General features: G+C 40.5%; 1 protein-coding gene across 26 annotated transcripts in view; it reads right to left on the bottom strand.

Moving 5' to 3' along the window:
- Positions 1-18,562, bottom strand: part of DTNB (dystrobrevin beta) — a 306,511-nt gene that overhangs the window by 207,453 nt on the left and 80,496 nt on the right. For 24 of the 26 annotated variants that reach the window (XR_010117241.1, XR_010117242.1, XR_010117243.1 and 21 more), the window contains 2 exons: positions 16,803-16,957; positions 121-226 (listed from right to left, as the gene is read on the bottom strand). Coding sequence is in view for 21 of the 26 variants with exons in the window: in XM_055253828.2 (XP_055109803.2) it covers positions 121-226; positions 16,803-16,957 (261 nt within the window). In the remaining 5 variants the exon portion in view is untranslated. The remainder of the gene's footprint in view (positions 1-120; positions 227-16,802; positions 16,958-18,562) is intronic. The other 2 variants (XM_063623927.1, XM_063623926.1) reach the window with 1 other exon arrangement.

The following is an 18,562-nucleotide window of genomic DNA, read 5'->3' as shown; positions in this document are numbered from 1 at the left end:
CAGAGTGACAGCAAATATCAGCTGTAATTTTCAATGATATTAATAGCTAAGGACATTGCAAATCATCAGTTCCTATACTTTCTATAGCATGAGGAATTGAACAATAAAAGTTCTGCTTACCATTCTCAACATGAGCAAGCCTGTGCATGAGAGGTAGCCAGACAAGGCACTGGGGAGGAGGGTCAGCCATCATCGTGTCTAAAAACATATTTAGCATTATCTTTCTCTGTAAAGAGAAGAAAAACAAATATACTTTAAATTTTTTAGGAATCTCCAAACTCCAAGTTTAAGTTAACTTAGGATTTTTCCCATCCAAGCTTTAGTGAATTACATGGTAAATTTCATAGCAAAATAAAATATTTTACATGACTACAGACACTACTACATACTGTACTTTACATTACTACTATTAGTATATTCAAATGTATTCCCATATACATTATTTTATTTTAGTCAACTGTATAAGGTAAACTAGGTTAGACATTACTATATTCACTTTACAGATAAGCAAATAAAGCATTTAAAGGTTTTGTAGTGGCCTGGCCCAAATCAGACATAAACCCGACTGTCCTTCAAGTTACGATTTCTGCTTTCCAGTGGGGAAGAGAAGACACCCCACACCCAGGTATAAGAGCAGGGACTGTGGCTGGTTGTCTACCGTATTTCCAGCTCTCCTAACAGTGTCTGGCACACAAGATGCACTTAAGTAACTATTGAAAAAATAATAATTTGAAGGGCAAACACCTAGACATCATTTAACAACTTCTTCATTTACAGAAGAGAAAACAGAAGCTTAAAGTAGTTTAAATAATTTGACAACATCATAGAGACAGTTATGATAAGGATGAGACTGGAACCTACATGTCCAAATGCCCATCACAATGCTCCTGTTATACCATCTCCCTAGCTAGACTGCATTTTTCTGTTCTGTCTTTATTTCTCTTTTTAACAAATATATAGTAAGCTTCCACTGTATATGAAACACTGAAAGAGTATGTCCCACTTAGACACCAAACTAGAAAGCATTCTAGAAAGATAAGATAGAAATAGAGTTACACGATATAGAGAGAACAAATTCTCCACAATATTTCAAATTAATGAATTTTCTTTTTATTTTCTCCAGCCCACGTGACACCTTTCCAGCTCCAAAGAAAAGGAAAAAGGAGCTGAAAGTCCAGGTCACACAACTCAACAAGAGAGTTCCATGATTGTAACCTGGACATGAAAACCTCACTTCAAATTGTTCCAAAAGAAGAGCCCAGACAACAGGGCACACACTCAGGTGGTGCACGGCCATTGGCTGCCTCCTCCATGTCCTGATCCCACCACTCAGAGGCAGGATGGTGGCTGGGGCGAAGCCAAAAGCACACCCAGAATTTCACCTTGGTCTCTCCCAAGTAACTGTTCTCAGTCCCACCACTTTCTTAATGTGAAGAACAGGATATAAAAAATATAGGTGTTTCCCCATAAAATGTTTAAATCATTTATGTCAGGGGGGAAAAAGGTAGAAAAGATAAAATTGGTTAGGGCTGACCTAAAGATATTGCTGGCTGATTACAAAATAACTCTGATTTTTACCACTAAAAAATATATATTTAACACAAACTGGAAGCGAGGAGTGAAGACACTGTGATACTTGGCCTGAAGGACAGAGGCCCCCAGGGCTGCCGTCGGACCCACCACTGGACCCTCCCAACAAGAGTTCCTGTCTCGCAAGGCTCGAGACTAGACAGACTTATTCCTCTGCATCTTTCTAGCGACTGGGAGAATCTTGATTCCAGTATATGTAAATTGGAGGTCATCTTATTGAGAATAATATTTAAAATAAGAAACCGGTAAATGGGGAATAGAAAAGGGAGGTAGAGTAGAAGGCATAGCAGGAAAGAAGCTGTGCAATAAAAATCTGGAAAAGATGAAGAAAGCCGAGGGACAGTCTCATCTCCAGAAAGCCTGCAGGCCGGCAGGAAGTGGTTAAGTAACTGGACAGTTCCTCAATTTAACTTCTAATATGGAACTACTGTGGGGGCGGGAGGAGCCGGGAGCTATGCAAAAGGGCTGACAGAATGATTGGCGGTATGGAGCTGTCATTCAAAAGGCCTCTACACATCACTGAGCACTGATGGTGAAGCATGAGAAGTACCTACCCAAATAGGTTAAATAAAGGTTACCCTAAGTGTTTTCCATCTCAGGATCCAAGAATACTATTGGTTGAGACCTTGGTGGGATCTGGGAGGAACCAGTGAATAACATTAAATACCATAAAGCCACCTAATATTTGAATGGAGGAACAGATATGGAAAATGCCTCTATGGACATGCAAATAACCAACAAACCAAGATAAAGTCAAAAGTGTCTATTTAAAATTATTGAGATTGGCTGGGTGTGGCAACTCACACCTGTAATCCCAGCACTTTGGGAGGCCAAGGCAGGCAGATGGTTCTAGACTAGCCTGGCCAACACAGTGAAACCCCATCTCTACTAAAAATACGAAAATTAGCTGGGTGTGGTGGCAGGTGCCTGTAATCCCAGCTACTTGGGAGGCTGAGACAGGATAATGGCTTGAACCCAGGAAGCAAAGGTTGCAGTGAGCCAAGATATCACCACTGCACTCCCGCCTGGGTGACACAGTGAGATTCTGTCTCAAAAAAAAAAAAAATATATATATATAAATATACACACACACACACGTATATAAAATAAAATTATCGAGATAGAAGATGCTAGAAAATTTTTAGCTAGTAAAAAGTGGCAAACAAAATTAAATGTATCATATCCTTTGTCATAAATTAAAAGTTTAATATTTCTATAGCTTGTATGTGTTAAAAATTACATTTTTATAATCCACTTATAATTCTAATACTACTTTCTCTAAAAAGTTTTGATTTGCCTACCATGGAGTTTTTGTGTTTTTTTTTGTTGTTGTTGTTTTTTGAGACGGAGTCTCGCTCTGTTGCCAGGCTGGAGTGCAGTGCAGTGGCGCGATCTTGGCTCACTGCAACCTCTGACTCCCTCGTTCAAGCAATTCTTCTGCCTTAGCCTCCCGAGTAGCTGGGATTACAGGCATGCGCCACCACACCCAGCTAATTTTTGTATTTTTAGTAAGATGAGATTTCACCACGTTGGCCAAGATGGTCTCGATCTCTTAACTTCGTGATCCGCCCACCTCAGCCTCCCAAAGTGCTGGGATTACAGGCGTGAACCACTGCACCTAACCATGGAGTTTTTTTTTTAATCTTCAAAATGACAAGGTAGAATTAGATTTTGATATCTCTGAAGACCCGCATAAATAAACTTAGGCTCAATCTCCAAAAGTTGTCCCAAAGTCACGCCATATATGACGTTTTCCAAAAACATGAGGAATGAAACTAGCAGAGCCATGTCCAAGCACTCTGTCTTCCACCAACCACGTGATTTGGAGAAAATCACTGAACATCTCTTGAGTTTCAGTTTTCTCATCTTTCAAGGGCTAAAACAGAAGTTCTCAGTGTGATCAGGGAACCCCTGGAAGGTATTTTAACATTTTCATGAAGTTTCATGGAGCTTTGGAGTATTTCATAATAATACTAAGACATTATTGGTATTTTTCAATCTAATTCTCTCAAGAGTGTACAGTGGGGTTTTCCACAGACGATGTGACGAAGCCACAATTATCTGAAAAGGCTACTAAAAGACTCTCCCTTTCCCAACTATATAGCTGTCTGGGGCCAAATTTTCTTCCAAATTTTAACCAAAAGAGCATATCACAACAGATTGAATGGATAAGCAAACATGGGAATCCATGTGTCTTCTATAGAGGCAAATATTAAAGATAAGCAAAAATACAAAGCCATGGCACTCATTAAATTTTTGTTTTGAAATAGTTATTTTTCATAAAAATGTTATTTATGTTAACATATAATAGGTTCATCATTATTTTTAAGTGACTTATTTTTTTATTTATTTATTTTTTTTATACTTTAGGGTTTTAGGGTACATGTGCACAACGTGCAGTTTTGTTACATATGTATCCATGTGCCATGTTGATTTCCTGCACCCATTAACTCGTCATTTAGCATTAGGTGTATCTCCTAATGCTGTCCCTCCCCCCTCCCCCCACCCCACAACAGTCCCCGGAGTGTGATGTTCCCCTTCCTGTGTCCATGAGTTCTCATTGTTCAATTCCCACCTATGAGTGAGAACATGCGGTGTTTGGTTTTTTGTCCTTGCGATAGTTTACTGAGAATGATGTTTTCCAGTTTCATCCATGTCCCTACAAAGGACACGAACTCATCATTTTTTATGGCTGCATAGTATTCCATGGTGTATATGTGCCACATTTTCTTAATCCAGTCTATCGTTGTTGGACATTTGGGTTGGTTCCAACTCTTTGCTATTGTGAATAGTGCCGCAATAAACATACGTGTGCATGTGTCTTTATAGCAGCATGATTTATAGTCCTTTGGGTATATACCCAGTAATGGGATGGCTGGGTCAAATGGTATTTCTAGTTCTAGATCCCTGAGGAATCGCCACACTGACTTCCACAATGGTTGAACTAGTTTACAGTCCCACCAACAGTGTAAAAGTGTTCCTATTTCTCCACATCCTCTCCAGCACCTGTTGTTTCCTGATTTTTTAATGATGGCCATTCTAACTGGTGTGAGATGGTATCTCACTGTGGTTTTGATTTGCATTTCTCTGATGACCAGTGATGAGGAGCATTTCTTCATGTGTTTTTTGGCTGCATAAATGTCTTCTTTTGAGAAGTGTCTGTTCATGTCCTCTGCCCACTTGTTGATGGGGTTGTTTGTTTTTTTCTTGTAAATTTGTTTGAGTTCATTGTAGATTCTGGATATTAGCCCTTTGTCAGATGAGTAGGTTGCAAAAATTTTCTCCCATTGTGTAGGTTGCCTGTTCACTCTGATGATAGTTTCTTTTGCTGTGCAGAAGCTCTTTAGTTTAATGAGATCCCATTTGTCGATTTTGGCTTTTGTTGCCAGACTTAATTTTCTTTTATTTCTCAATTTTACTTTTTTTTTTTTTTGAGACAGAGTCTCGCTCTGTTGCCCAGCCTGGAGTGCAGTGGCTCGACTTTGACTCACTGCAACCTCCACCTCCCAGGTTCAACCAATTCTCCTGCCTCAGCCTCCCAAGTATCTGGGACTACAGGCGTGCACCACCATGCCCAGCTAATTTTTTTATTTTTAGTAGAGACGGGGTTTCACCATGTTGGCCAGGCTGGTCTTGAATTCCTGACTTCAAGTGATCCACCCACCTCGGCCTCCCAGAGTGCTGGGATTACAGGCATGAGCCACCAGGCCCAGCCTCAATTTTAACTTCTAATATGGAAATACTGACAGACTTAACCCATATAAATAAAAGCTCTTTGGGGTCCTCAATAATTTTTACAGTATAATGAGGTGCTGAGACCAAAAATTTTGAGACCTGTTAGGAGAGGCTTCCCATCTCTAAAATTCCATGACTCAATAAATAATTTTATGAAAGGTAGGTTGGCTCTTTTTGTCTCCTATCTTTTTATTTTGTTTTTGCTCTTGAGTTGAACATATTCTTTCCATTTCTCCTTATTTTTAAGAGCTTAATACAAAATTTCCATTTCTCCTTATTTTTAAGAGCTTAATATGAACTATAATAAAATGCAAATCATGCATTCCCACAATTCTCATTTTTCTCTATTTCCCTCCAGATGTATATATATTTCTACATACTTGTGAACAGAATAGATATGAATACATCATCTGTTTTTTCACTTAACGTTCTATTAAACGTTTTGTTTTGTACAAATTCTTCATTTCTAATCCTTTTAACAGCTGCCTGATCCACTGAGCAAAACCATGATTTACGGCTCCCTCTATAAAACACTGAGACTGCTTTTATCATTGTATGCAGTACGTATTTTTTCTTAGAAACAAGTGTTTCTGTTTGTTGCTCTGTTATTCTAATCTAGACTGACAACTATTACCCTATATGCCATTCTCACCTCCCTTCCTCCACCCTTGACTACCTCTTCCCATTTTTAAAAGGCGAGAGGAATAACCCCTTAAAAATGAAAAATCCAGTATCAATAAAATAACATGAGAAAGTAAAATAATTTAGCAATAGATCACCATTGCTACAGTCTCCAACTTCATCATTTCCAACAAAAACTCCTACTATGTGCAACATATAAATATTTACCCATTGCCTTATCATTTAAATAATGTATGGCATTTAGTTAACTGTCTTGAAAGGGACACTTCTAAAGTTTTCAGGTTGAAACGTTTTTATGCAAACTTCTGAGTACAGTTATAGAGATATTTTATCTGACCAACATACATTAATCAGAGTTACAGAGTTGTTGTAACTGAAAAGGGCAGCCTTTCAATTATTTTCACACTGAATTTCCCCACATCACAGATTTATTTTGGACTTTGAAAATAAGAGTAATTTATAATGACAAAATAATATAATGTTACTCTGCTTTTTATTAGAGATACTTTTATTTGTTATGGATAAAGGAAAGATTAGAAAAACTTCAAATATTCTGAAATATTATATTTCTCTCATTGCAAAGATTATTTCCTTTGAGAAAATCATGGAATAATATCGATGAAAACAAGGAGGATGCAAGTATATTATGAAGTTTAAGCTTTCAATTAGAATTCAAACCAAAATTACTAATTTTCTCATGTCATACTTAATTTAAAATCCTTCAATTCAGGTCAGGCGGCCGGATGCAGTGGCTCACACCTATAATCCCAACACTTTGGGAGGCTGAGGCGGGTGGATCACTTGAGGTCAAGAGTTCGAAACCAGCCTGGCCAACATGGCGAAACCCCGTCTCTACTAAAAATACAAAAATTAGCCAGGTGCAGTGGTGGGCACCTGTAATCCCAGCTACTCGGGAGGCTGAGACAGGAGAATTGCTTGAACTCAGGAGGTGGAGGTTGCAGTGAGTCGAGATTGCACCACTACACCCAGCCTGGGCGACATAGCATGACTCTGTCTCAAAAAAAAAGTTTAAAAATCATTCAATTAATCCAGGAAATAGTAAGTATCAGTCGTTTTCCAGACACTGGCAGTCACTGGGGATGAAAAGCTGAAGGAGAACAAGGTCCCTCCCTTCAGGGCATAACTGAGCTATAGGTAACATGTCATGGGAGTAGAGAAGAGCACACAATCCTAAGGTGAAAGATTAAAAAGATCAAAGAAGAAGGCACATTTTTGCTGGGATGTGGAATCTGAAGCCTTTTTTGGAGGAGCGACAAAGTCAGGGGTTACTGGCATTTCAGTGGGAACTAAGAATATAAACAAAGACAAAAAGTTTGTCTGCTTTGACTCACTCAAAACAGGTTACTCAAAACAAGAGAAATGCAAATCAAAACTACACTGAGATAACATTTCTCACCCATCAGATTGGCAAAAATTCAAAAGTGTAGGAACACGTGCTGTTGGCAAGGCTGTGGAGAGACAGATGCTCTCACACAACACTGAGGGGGATGTAAACAGTGCAACCCCATGGCCCTGCGGCAACAGCTAAAAAGATCCCATGGTATGCTAAGTGTAGGAACAGGCGAGGGATGCGGTAGAGCGGGAGCAATCAGGAATGGCGGTGAAAAGATAGGCTGTGGTTGGATTGGTGAGAGCCACGACGTCATGCTAAGAACCTTACCCAGCAGGCAATGAGGAGTGAGTCGAGTTTTCTATGAAAAATAAGGACATCAACAGAGCTATATTGCAAAATGATGATTTAAACTCAAATTTGCTTATGATTAAAAGGAATAATAAAAGCAACATCTGAGAAAGCACACTCCTCTTCCTTAGTCTGCCATTGAGCCACTGAATAAAGTGACGAGGAGACCACGGTCCTTTGTTTTTTGGGTGATGAATTTTTCTGCTTTACTTGAATACTAGTTAGTCATACATAAAGCAGTAAGCCAGAGGGGACACTGGAAGTCCAGAATGGGACTGCACACTGGACTGTGCCACCAATGAACACCAAGAAGGACCTGGACCAACAGTCCCACACCCCACAGGCTGGGGAACTTCTTTTTTTTTTTTTTTTTTGAGACGGAGTCTCACTCTGTTGCCCACGCTGGAGTGCAGTGGCGCAATCTCAGCTCACTGCAAGCTCCACCTCCCAGGTTCATGCCATTCTCTTGTCTCAGCCTCTCCGAGTAGCTAGGACTACAGGCGCCTGCCACCACGCCTGGCTAATTTTTTGTATTTTTAGTAGAGACGGGGTTTCACCGTGGTCTCGATCTCCTGACCTCGTGATCCGCCCGCCTCGGCCTCCCAAAGTGCTGGGATTACAAGCGTGAGCCACTGTGCCCGGCCATGGCTGGGGAACTTCTTTCAGCTCATGAATCATCAGTGGGGAAGCCAGGGGACGGGGGGAGGTGCTTTCCTAGAGCATGTGGACAGCAAGTACTGCTAACAAAAATCCTTTTCTAAAAAGAAAACAATCTTGAAGCCACTTGTCATTTCTATGTAAGGTTTCATTTAGTAAGACACACTCTCCTTCACAGGCGCAACTAGAACAAAATCTCACTTCTAGGTCTCTACAATTTTGTTCAATCTAATTATGCTAGTGAGACAGGCCTCATTACTATAGAGACTTGATCAAAATAAAACGCATTCTACACCCTGTATTTCATCCCATCTAAGATGCACTTATACGATCACTTGTAAGATACACCATTATTTTTTTTTCTACCCCTAAGAAAGAAAAGCACTCAGCCAATTTAACTAACTCAATGACTTAATTAACCATAATCCTTCCTGACATGTGAATTGGTCACACCAGCCTCTTGATGAACTGAAATTCCTTTCATCTATTCAGGGGAACTTGGCAGTTTGGTCTACCTTCAGAGGCAATGCTTTAGTGTGACAAGAAATTATTTTGGTTATATCTCAGTAATAAAAAAATACAGCTTCAACTATTTGGGGATATCCTCTTTTTTAAAAAGGCTCTATAAAGCCTCCTTAAAAAAAAAAAAAGGCTCTAAAAAGCACCTGGTTGTTGCTTTGCAAAATAATATGGAATTCCTCCAATGCTGAATATTTGTTTTACTAACATCCAGTGTATTCCCCTCTATTCTGTCCACACCTTTCTGCGTTTATAACAACATTGTGTTTAATGCCAAATCACAGTAGACTCTTCTGAGAATTCTTTTTTTTTTTTTGAGACGGAGTCTCCCTTTATTGCCAGGCTGGAGTGCAATGGCATGATCTCGGCTCACTGCAACCTCTGACTCCCGGGTTCAAGCGATTCTCTGGTCTCAGCCTCCTGAGTAGATGGGACTACAGGTGCATGCCACCACGCCCAGCTAATTTTTGTATTTTTAGTAAAGACGGGGTTTCACCACGTTGGCCAGGATAGTCTCGATCTCTTGACCCTGTAATCCACCTGCCTCGGCCTCCCAAAGTGCTGGGATTACAGGCGTGAGCCACTGTGCCTGGCCTCTGAGAACATTTTAAATGACAACACATGTAGTGCCAAAAGTGGATACAACTCAGTTGAAGTGACAACAAATGATCAGCTATGATCAAGTTCACGCATGTGCAGGAAATGACAGCCCATCATAACCACTGCCTAACCAACTGCAATTGTGAGGTATCATTGGCTATGTATCTCAACATCAGAAATATTAAGATATGAAAAAGTGTCTTCAAATCAATGAAACATTACTAATGCACACCAAAGTACACAGTAGCAAAGGGTTGCTAACGGAGATTATAAAATCTCCTTAATTAGAATACCTATGAAATAACAAATATAGATACACGTGCCAGGCAATGCTTGCCAAACTCTATTCAATGTGCAGGAAAACAAAGTCAGAACGTCCAAAAGATGTCTCACTCCAAAGTGAGGAGAAAAATCATTTCACTACATAGCTGGAGAGAATATTTTGTCAAATGTAATCAGAGGACACCTCCAGACATGAAATATTATTGCTATTCTTAAAATTAACCAGCAATAGTACAATACCATTTTTATACAACTGCCACTCCCTCCGTGAATCAAGGGAAATGTGGCATGGTGTCCAATAAAGTGTTATCAACAGTATCTCCTGCATACACTGATTGTAAGAACGTGTCTACTTTCCTATCTGCTCACTTCTCCTCCCTGTCTCTCCATTCTTTGCTTATTCAGGTTTCTTTTTCTTTTCTTTTCTTTTTTTTTTTTTTGGAGATGGAGTCTCACTCTGTCGCCCAGGCTGGAGTGCTGTGGTGCCATCTCAGCTCACGACAACCTCTGCCTCCCAGGTTCAAGCAATTCTATCTCAGCCTCCTGAGTAGCTGGGACTACAGGCGCCTGCCACCATGCCTGGCTAATTTTTGTATTTTTAGTAGAGACGAGGTTTCATCATGTTGGCCAGGCTGTCTTGAACTCCTGACCTCAGGTGATCCACCCGCCTCGGCCTGCTGGGATTACAGGCGTGAGCCACCGTGCCCAGCCTCAGGTTTCCTTTTCATAAAGATAGGCATCAAATTAAAAGTTCCCTGCAAGGTGGGTTGAACTCTTCAAACTAAAGTCAATGTTGTTACAGGATTCCTGGGGTGATGCTTTTCCTTTGTGGCCAGTGGCACCTTTGCCCAAGTTTTGCTTGGGCCCACTGGACTCATTCCGCCCACTCGGCCTGGATCTCACGCCTACCAAGGGTGAGCCAGGTGCAGAGCAGTGAAGGGAGTGTGAAGGAGTGTGAGGTCCGGCCACCATGCACAGCCAGGCATGCCAGCTGTGGTGGGGTAGGCAGCTCCAGGCACCAGCACAGGCGCTGGCTCTCTGTGAGACTGCACTGGACCAGGCATATTGCAAGCTGCTTCCACAGCTGGCATCAGTGAACACGGTGGCAGCCAGAAGCTTGGAGACGCCAGGAACTGCAAAGCCCCAAGGAGGGTGTTACAGCCCTGGCTTGGGGAGCTCCTATGTCTGGGCTCCCCAGAGGGGTACAGCTCTTTTCTCCTTCTTTCTTCTTCTTATTGCCCACAACATGGCAAGCAAGGAGCATATTTCAGCCCTGTTTGCGTTACAGCTCTTTTAGACCTGCCACTTTGTGGGTCCCGAGTTCCTGTCCCGTACCCAGGAAGATTGAGGTATGTGGACAAGTGGAGGGTAAGCAAGGTAAAGAGGAACTTAATATTGAGCATTAGAACAGTTCGGAGGAGACTCGCAGTGGATAGCTCCTCTCCACAGCCAGGGTGTCCTGACAAGTGTTCAGCTCTCAGCATAGAGGAGACTCTGGAGTGGGTAGCTCCTCTCTGCAGCTGGTCGTCCTGACGTCTCTTCAGCTCTCAGCAGAGAGGAGACCCTGGCAGGGTAGCTCCTCTCTGCAGCTGGTTGTCCCATCATCTCTTCAGCTCTTAGCAGACAGGAGACTCTGGGGTGGGTAGCTCCTCTCCACAGCTGGTAGTCCCATCATTTGTTCGAGTTTGGCTGAGTTCAGGGCTTTTATGGGCCTTAAAGGGGAGGAAGTGCATGCTGACTGGTCCATGGGTGGCCATGGGTGGGCTTGGAAAAAGCACCACAAGTTCCCATGCCAGTCCATGGGACTAGCAGCCTGACCCCCATGCTTCAGGCCCTCCCTGGCTTGAAGGTGGGGCTTCACCAGGGACCCATGCCCTTCCACCCAGGGGCCTGTCTGCCTCCTACTGCTGTTCATGGCACCCAGGTGTTCGTGCCATGGGGCACCTGCAGGCCAGTGCCAAGCTGCCCTCAGCCCCCCATGGCCTTCCTTCCATGCTCATCAGTGCCCAAAGTCCAGGGGTGCTGAGGTGGCAGGGGGCTGGCATGTCAGCGCTGCCCTGAGCATGTGCACACCCGGCCAGGCTGCAACAGCGCCTGAGCTTGGCTTCAGCCTCGCTCTGACACTGGAGCAGGTGCTGGGAGCAGGGAGATGCCAGGCAGTGGGAGCAGACACCTCCAAGCCTGCAGGGGTAAGGGCAGCCTTCCCAGGCCCCTGACAGTGCAGAGATACCCAGTCTGCAGCCATGGCTTGACTGGCTGCAGCTGAGCCCAGGGAAGGCGAAGCTCCCACCCTGTCAACTGAGAATAGGGTGGGGCTTCTGCCTGTTCCTGGCTCCCACGAGCTCTATGGAGCTTGCAGCCCCAGCCACGCTTCCCCCAGTGCAGCCAGCATCATGGCAGTGGCTGTTCTAGATGAGCTGCAGATGCCATTAATATGAAGACCTAATAAATAACAAATAGCATCTCCTTTCTAAGGAGAAATATTGCACTTTCCAAAACTCTAAAGTTTGGAAAATTTGGGGAGAAATTTAAATACATTTACTGCTTATTTTAAACAACTTTTAAGCCTTGAAAGTCAGTTAGTTTGTAAACCCTTAAGAACGTTAATATATCTGGGCTACTCACCAAAGTATTAGTCTTGGGGTGCTATAACAATACTGTACTATGTTCAGACAATAATCACAATCACAAATTTGCAATGACAATTTTTCTATTATTAAAATTCTTAAAAATATATCAAAGTAGAGAGAATAGTATAATATGCCCATCCCAGCCAGGCGCAGTGGCTCACACCTGTAATCCCAGCACTTTGGGTGGCCGAGACAGGAGGATCACCTGAGTTTAGGAGGTCAAGATCAGCCTGGCCAACATGGTGAAACCCCATCTCTACTAAAAATACAAAAATTAGCTGGGCGTGGTGGCAGGCACCTGTAATCCCAGCTACTTGGGAGGCTGAGGCAGGAGAATCGCTTGAACCTGGGAGGCAGAGGTTGCAGTGAGCTGAGATTGCGCCAAGATACTCCAGCCTGGGCGACAGAGTGAGACTGCATCTCAAAAAAAAAAAAAGAGCCTATCCAGCTTCAAAAGTTCTTAACATATGACTAATTTGGTTTCATTTTCGCTTTTGCTTTACCTCCAACCTTCATTATTTTGGGGCAAATTCCAGACATACTGTCTCTTAAATTACCTTTTCTCTAATGTTTTTTTAATAATGGACATCCAGGATGCTTCCAGTTTGGCGCTAGTATGAATACAGTTGATAAGAGCACTCCTGAAAAGTCTTAAAACCTAGGATTAGGTTTTAACTTAATTGCTAGGTCATGAGGAGATGTCAGATTAGTTTTATTAAGAAATCACCAGGGCTTCTTGCAGTTTGTTGAGAGTACTGGATGCTCCAAATATCTTTACCAATACTCGAAGTCAATATTTAATTTTAGCTATCCTAATAGATGGGTTCTGCTGAATTAACTTATAAACGTATCTAATTTCTCTTGTGTTTTAAAGACAACTAAACTACATAATCCACAGACCTTATTTTGGGTTAGTTTCCCAGGCAAAAAAAAAAATGTGTTTTAAAAAAGAATTAAAACTATATTAAAATAAACCAATGTGTAATTCTCTTCATATCATTTAAAAAAAAGCATTTCTGCTGTAATGTGTTACATTAAGAAGCTGAAATTTCTTTACATCAAAATGCTATAATGGAAAGGTGTGCAGAGTACAACACTGTGGACTTAAAAATCATAAGGTATATGAAGAAAACAGAGTTGGAACAACCACTAAGATCTACATGGCCTTGTAAATAGAGGACAAACAAAATAATCAGCCAAACTAAATCCCCCTAGGTGCATGCACTGGTATCACTGTCGGATGGTGTCTTTCAGCCTTCGATCCTGAGCCACTGATTTCCTTCTTCATGAGACGAGCATACAACTTCCAAAATAGATCGGTTTCATCAAAACCAGATATCGGATCCAGGGGAAAACTTAATTCTGTCCATCGATCATGTGAGCACAGGAGGCAAAACGTCTTCACGGCCTCTTCACTCAGCTGCAGCTTCATCATCATAGCACTGCAGAAAGCGAAGCAGCTCATGGGTCCTTGAAACCAGTCACTTCTCTCCCTAAAGGAAGGTACTGCAGGATTTTCAGCTTCTTTCTTAAAATAGTCATACTTTCTCTTTAATTGTGATCGCTTTTTTGTTCAGCCCAGAACATCAAAATGCTGGGGAAAAGTGCATATGAAAAAACAACGCAATTTCTAATTTGCATCAACATTGTTTTCTGATGATGTAAGAGCTGATTCTCATTAAGGAAACACAAACTGAAGCAAAACAAACTGTATGAGAAAAGCCCATTTTCAAAAAGAAACGCAAAACTCCTTAACTCTTGCAGCGTGAAACTTTGTCCAAGCTGTCTCACTCCTTGGTCAATATATCAGTATATTCTATGAGTGATTTCTATTTCCCCTGAGTTTTGTTTTTTTTTTTTTTTTTAACATTTTCATGGACTGAGATAAACTTCTCTTTTCCAAATTTGACGTATGCAAAAATGCAGATTGATTTTTTTTACAGGAATATGAATGAAGCAGGTAAAAAGTAATGATCAGGTTGTGAGTTCAAAGGCCTCACAATTATGTATGTCATAAGGTTAATTTGCAGAATCCTAGATAGCATTCTTAGAATTAACAACTGCACTTTTTAAAATTTCTTCAACATTTTAAACTGTTATTCCAACACCAGATTCTCATCGGAATACTCACGTTGCAATTAAATTAAAGATTAGGTTTATACCCCACGTAACTGTCATCTATTTCTCAATGTTCATCACTGATAGTTCTTTGTATAAATTCCCTTCCCCGTTCCAATACCATTTTGCTTAAGAGTACCATTCCAGAACTTGATCCATTTTTAGCCTGACCTCCAGGAAGCATCTTGTGTGAAAAGCCATATGTACACCATACACAAGATTACCCCAGAGTATTGTGTGGGCCACCATGGAAGGTGATGATACCTCCAAGGCAGCAGCACGAGCAGCAGTGAGACGGGCTCCAGATAAAAAATGCAGGAGAGCTGTGACTTCATCATACTCATCTTCACTTACGTCCCTGAAAGGCACGTTAACACCTGAAGGACACTCTTGTACCAGGATTATGTTCAGACAACCTCACATCATTTGAAAATGCATATTCGGCGGGGGGGAAAATGTGAACTAGGTTTCATTAGAAAAAACTGAAGCACGGAGATATTTTTAATATGCTAAAAGCTGATGCTGATTGCCATTTATGCTGAAAGAAACAATAAATAGTGCATAGAGGCAAATCTGCACAAAACCAATCAGGCAAAGTGTGCACAAATTTGGGAAGAATATCTCCTCAGATGTTACTAAAAATAATTCTCCATTATCATGGGTGCCACCTTCAGTGCTAAAGCTGAATAACCTCTAAACAAACTAAATACTATTTGAAAGTCTGAATTCAAATAACCATGAATTCTTAACTTTAAATGTAAAAAGGTATGTAGGTGGGGAGGGGCCGTGTGTATGTGTTTTTCATTCTTTTTTGAATCAGAGTATCACAGGTCAGGAGGATATAGTTTACAACATCCTTTCATTTCTCAAACCTTTAGATGTGCTCCTTTTATAGTCTAGCTTTTTATCTTTAAATGATTTTCAGACTTACAAAAAGGTTCTAAGATTACCAAAATATTCCCATTTTCCCTTAACCAAGATTCCTCAAATGTTAACACTGCAGAAGGATGCTCCTTTATCCTTAAATAGTTCAAATTTTTAAAAAACAGGACATGCTCTTAAATAATTACATACAAATATCAAAATCAGGAAGTTAACATTCATTGACATAATACTATGATCTAGGCTATAAACTTTATTCAGATTTTTCCAATAGTCCCAATAACATCCGTTATAGCAACAGAAAATCCTGGCTTGTGAGTTCATTCAGCTTTTCACGTCTCTTTAAACTCTTTTAACCTAGAACATTTCCTCATCTTTTTTAATCTTTCATATTATTGACACTTTTGAAGCGTAAAGGTCAGTTAGGTTGTAGAAATTCCTTTGTTGGAGTTTGTCTGATGTTTCCTTGGGATGAGATTCAGGTTATGCTTTCTTGGCAGGAGTTACCGGAGAAGTGATATTGAGTACTTCTCAATGCGTCCTATCAGGAGGCAGGTGGTATCAGTTTATCCCTTTAGTGGTGATAGGGATTTTGATTACTTGGTAAAGTGATATCTGATCAGTTTCTCCACTGTAAAGTTACTATGTTCTTTTTGTAATTAATAAATATCTTATGGGGAGATACTTTTAGAATATGTCAATATCCTGTTTCCATTAATTTTTTACCTATTAGTTTTAGCAAAGTGTTTTTTAATTCCTTTACAGAACTTTCTAGGTAAGTTTAACATTAAGCTTCTTTTATCTAATCTCTAAGCTAACAAACGGACGCTGCAGCCACTGTCTAGCCTCTGGCTGAGGCATGGACACTGGCTGTAGCAACCATTTGTTAGGTGTAGACGGTTCTCTGAAGCATGGTTAAGATCTCAGAAACACACTCATTCCAGCCTCTCTGTCCAGACCACCAGAAGGAAATCAAATCTATCTTTTTCTAATATGAAAATGGTAGTGAACCCTTGAGGGATTTTATGCTGGCGAGTGAGAGCTAAACAGAGTTCCCTGTCTCCAGCACTCAGGAAACAATGAAGTATTGTTACAGAGTTTTATATCAAAATTCCCTCATCTCATGGTTTCAAGAACTCATCTGAAAAAGTAATATATGTCCTGTAGCAAAAATGTACACACTTGTTCTTAAACATTTTTCTTTAAAATATTTCATTTTTTTTCTGAAGACGCCGCCCCCCCCACCCCCAGTTCCCCCATAAGAGTTTTCAGGTGAATTTTTACCTCCCGCTTTTATTCATCCACTCCCCACCACCACCTTTAAAGCTTTTTTCCTCCCCTACTCAAGACCTTACTAGACTGGAAGCAATCTGGCGAAATCTGTTAGAAGATGAAGGGAGGGAAGAGCGCTCTTCTAGCCCTAGATTCTATAAAACTGTCCTTACCTGCTGTGGAAAACAGGTGCGGACTGAGTGCTCTGTGTAACCAAAAGATGGCCCTTCAAAGACAGCTGTTGGGAGCTTCAGAACTTCCTTCAGAAACTGGTCAAACTTGCTAAATATCATTAAGCCATTGGAATCTGACATCTGGGAGAAAACATCTATGAGAACAAAACCAAATAAAGTCAAGCTATAAGGAAATATCAGCTTTTTATAAATGGCTCTATGTCATTTGTATACCAAACAAAAAGTATCATTAAAAAAGTATCATAAAATTATTGTGACTTTTAGTTAATATTAAAACTATTCTCATCCTTATTAACACTGTGTGGCTACCCTGCAGATGAGGCCCCTCTCTTCCACTCACTTAATATTCTACCTAAACATCAAATAACCATTCATGTATGACTATCCTACTCTTTTTGAGTGTTGAAAACTAGATGATATATAACTTTTATTTATTTATACCTCACTTTGTTCCAAGAAGAATTTGCAGCAGCGTATCTTTATCTCTTAGTATCTCCACATGTGTTTATATAAGACGTATGCATGATTGAGTATATAAATACATTAGCATATTGGTGATAGCAAATGAAAGAAATTGTATTATACTTGTATATTCTATACTGATGATGTAATGCATGCCTGTGAAAGAACACATCTGAAGGAGCCACAGAGCATATTTAAAATATTTATCTAACGAGTTCCAAAGCAGAATCAAAGTAACTCATCTAAACTCTTCTATTCCAAGATACTTTGATACTGTAAGACTCTATTTTTATATTAAGTCAGGTCAAGCAGATGAGAAAGAAGCTTCCAGTAATACTACTACAACTTTATCTGCTTGCAGGGAGTTCCTGTCTCCAATCATTCCTCTCTTCTCATCCACAGTTGGGGAGTAAAAGAAAACCAGAAGTCAAAAGCATTTGCCAAAGAAATGTGACCTAGGCAGTTTTTCAATCCGTTGAACTTCCTTACAAACATTATTAAGTCAAATATGCACAGGAAAATCATTTCCTGAGGACTTTTCAAACATAGCATTTTGAAGATTCATCCAGCCTGGGCAACATACTGAGACCTCATCCCTACAAAAGAAATTTAAAAATCAGCCAGGCATAGTGGTGTGCACCTGTAGTCCTAGCTACCTGGGAGGCTGGGGTGGGAGGATTGCTTGAGCCCAGGAGGTCAAGACTACAGTGAGCTGTGATGCCATGATCACACCACTGCACTCCAGCCTGGGTGACAGAGTGAGACCTTGTCTCCAAAAAAAAAAAAAAAAAAGAAAAGAAAATTCATATTCTATATATTCACAGTGAAGAGGTATAGTAGAGATCTATACCTATTTAACAGACATATGTAATATACATATATGCATTACTTTTTGGGTTCAATTTTGGGGAATTTATATTGAAGCATCAGGCGAAAAAAAAATTTTAAATACACTAATTAAAGAAAGATAAAATGTTAGGTTATTGATCCACAGGGTAATTTTTAAGGCATTAGAAAAGAAGAAATTACCAAAGGAACGAAAATCTTCAGTGTGTCCGCTCATGATAGCTGCTACTTTACAGTTGATGGAAAAATATTAAATACCCATATAGGGGGAAAAAATCCAGCAAGAGACTAAAAGATGGCCTTAGTAGAAAGTAAAATAAATTAATTAACAAATACATATTAAGTTCCTATTATGTGGTCCAAGTGCAAGCACTCTGTTAGGTGTTTAGAAGCACAACAAAGAAATATGACAAATGGTCCTTATCCCCCAA

This window comes from Symphalangus syndactylus, chromosome 18, assembly GCF_028878055.3.
Source record: "Symphalangus syndactylus isolate Jambi chromosome 18, NHGRI_mSymSyn1-v2.1_pri, whole genome shotgun sequence".
Taxonomy (NCBI): domain Eukaryota; kingdom Metazoa; phylum Chordata; class Mammalia; order Primates; family Hylobatidae; genus Symphalangus; species Symphalangus syndactylus.
This window is presented reverse-complemented; position numbering and strand designations above follow the sequence as displayed.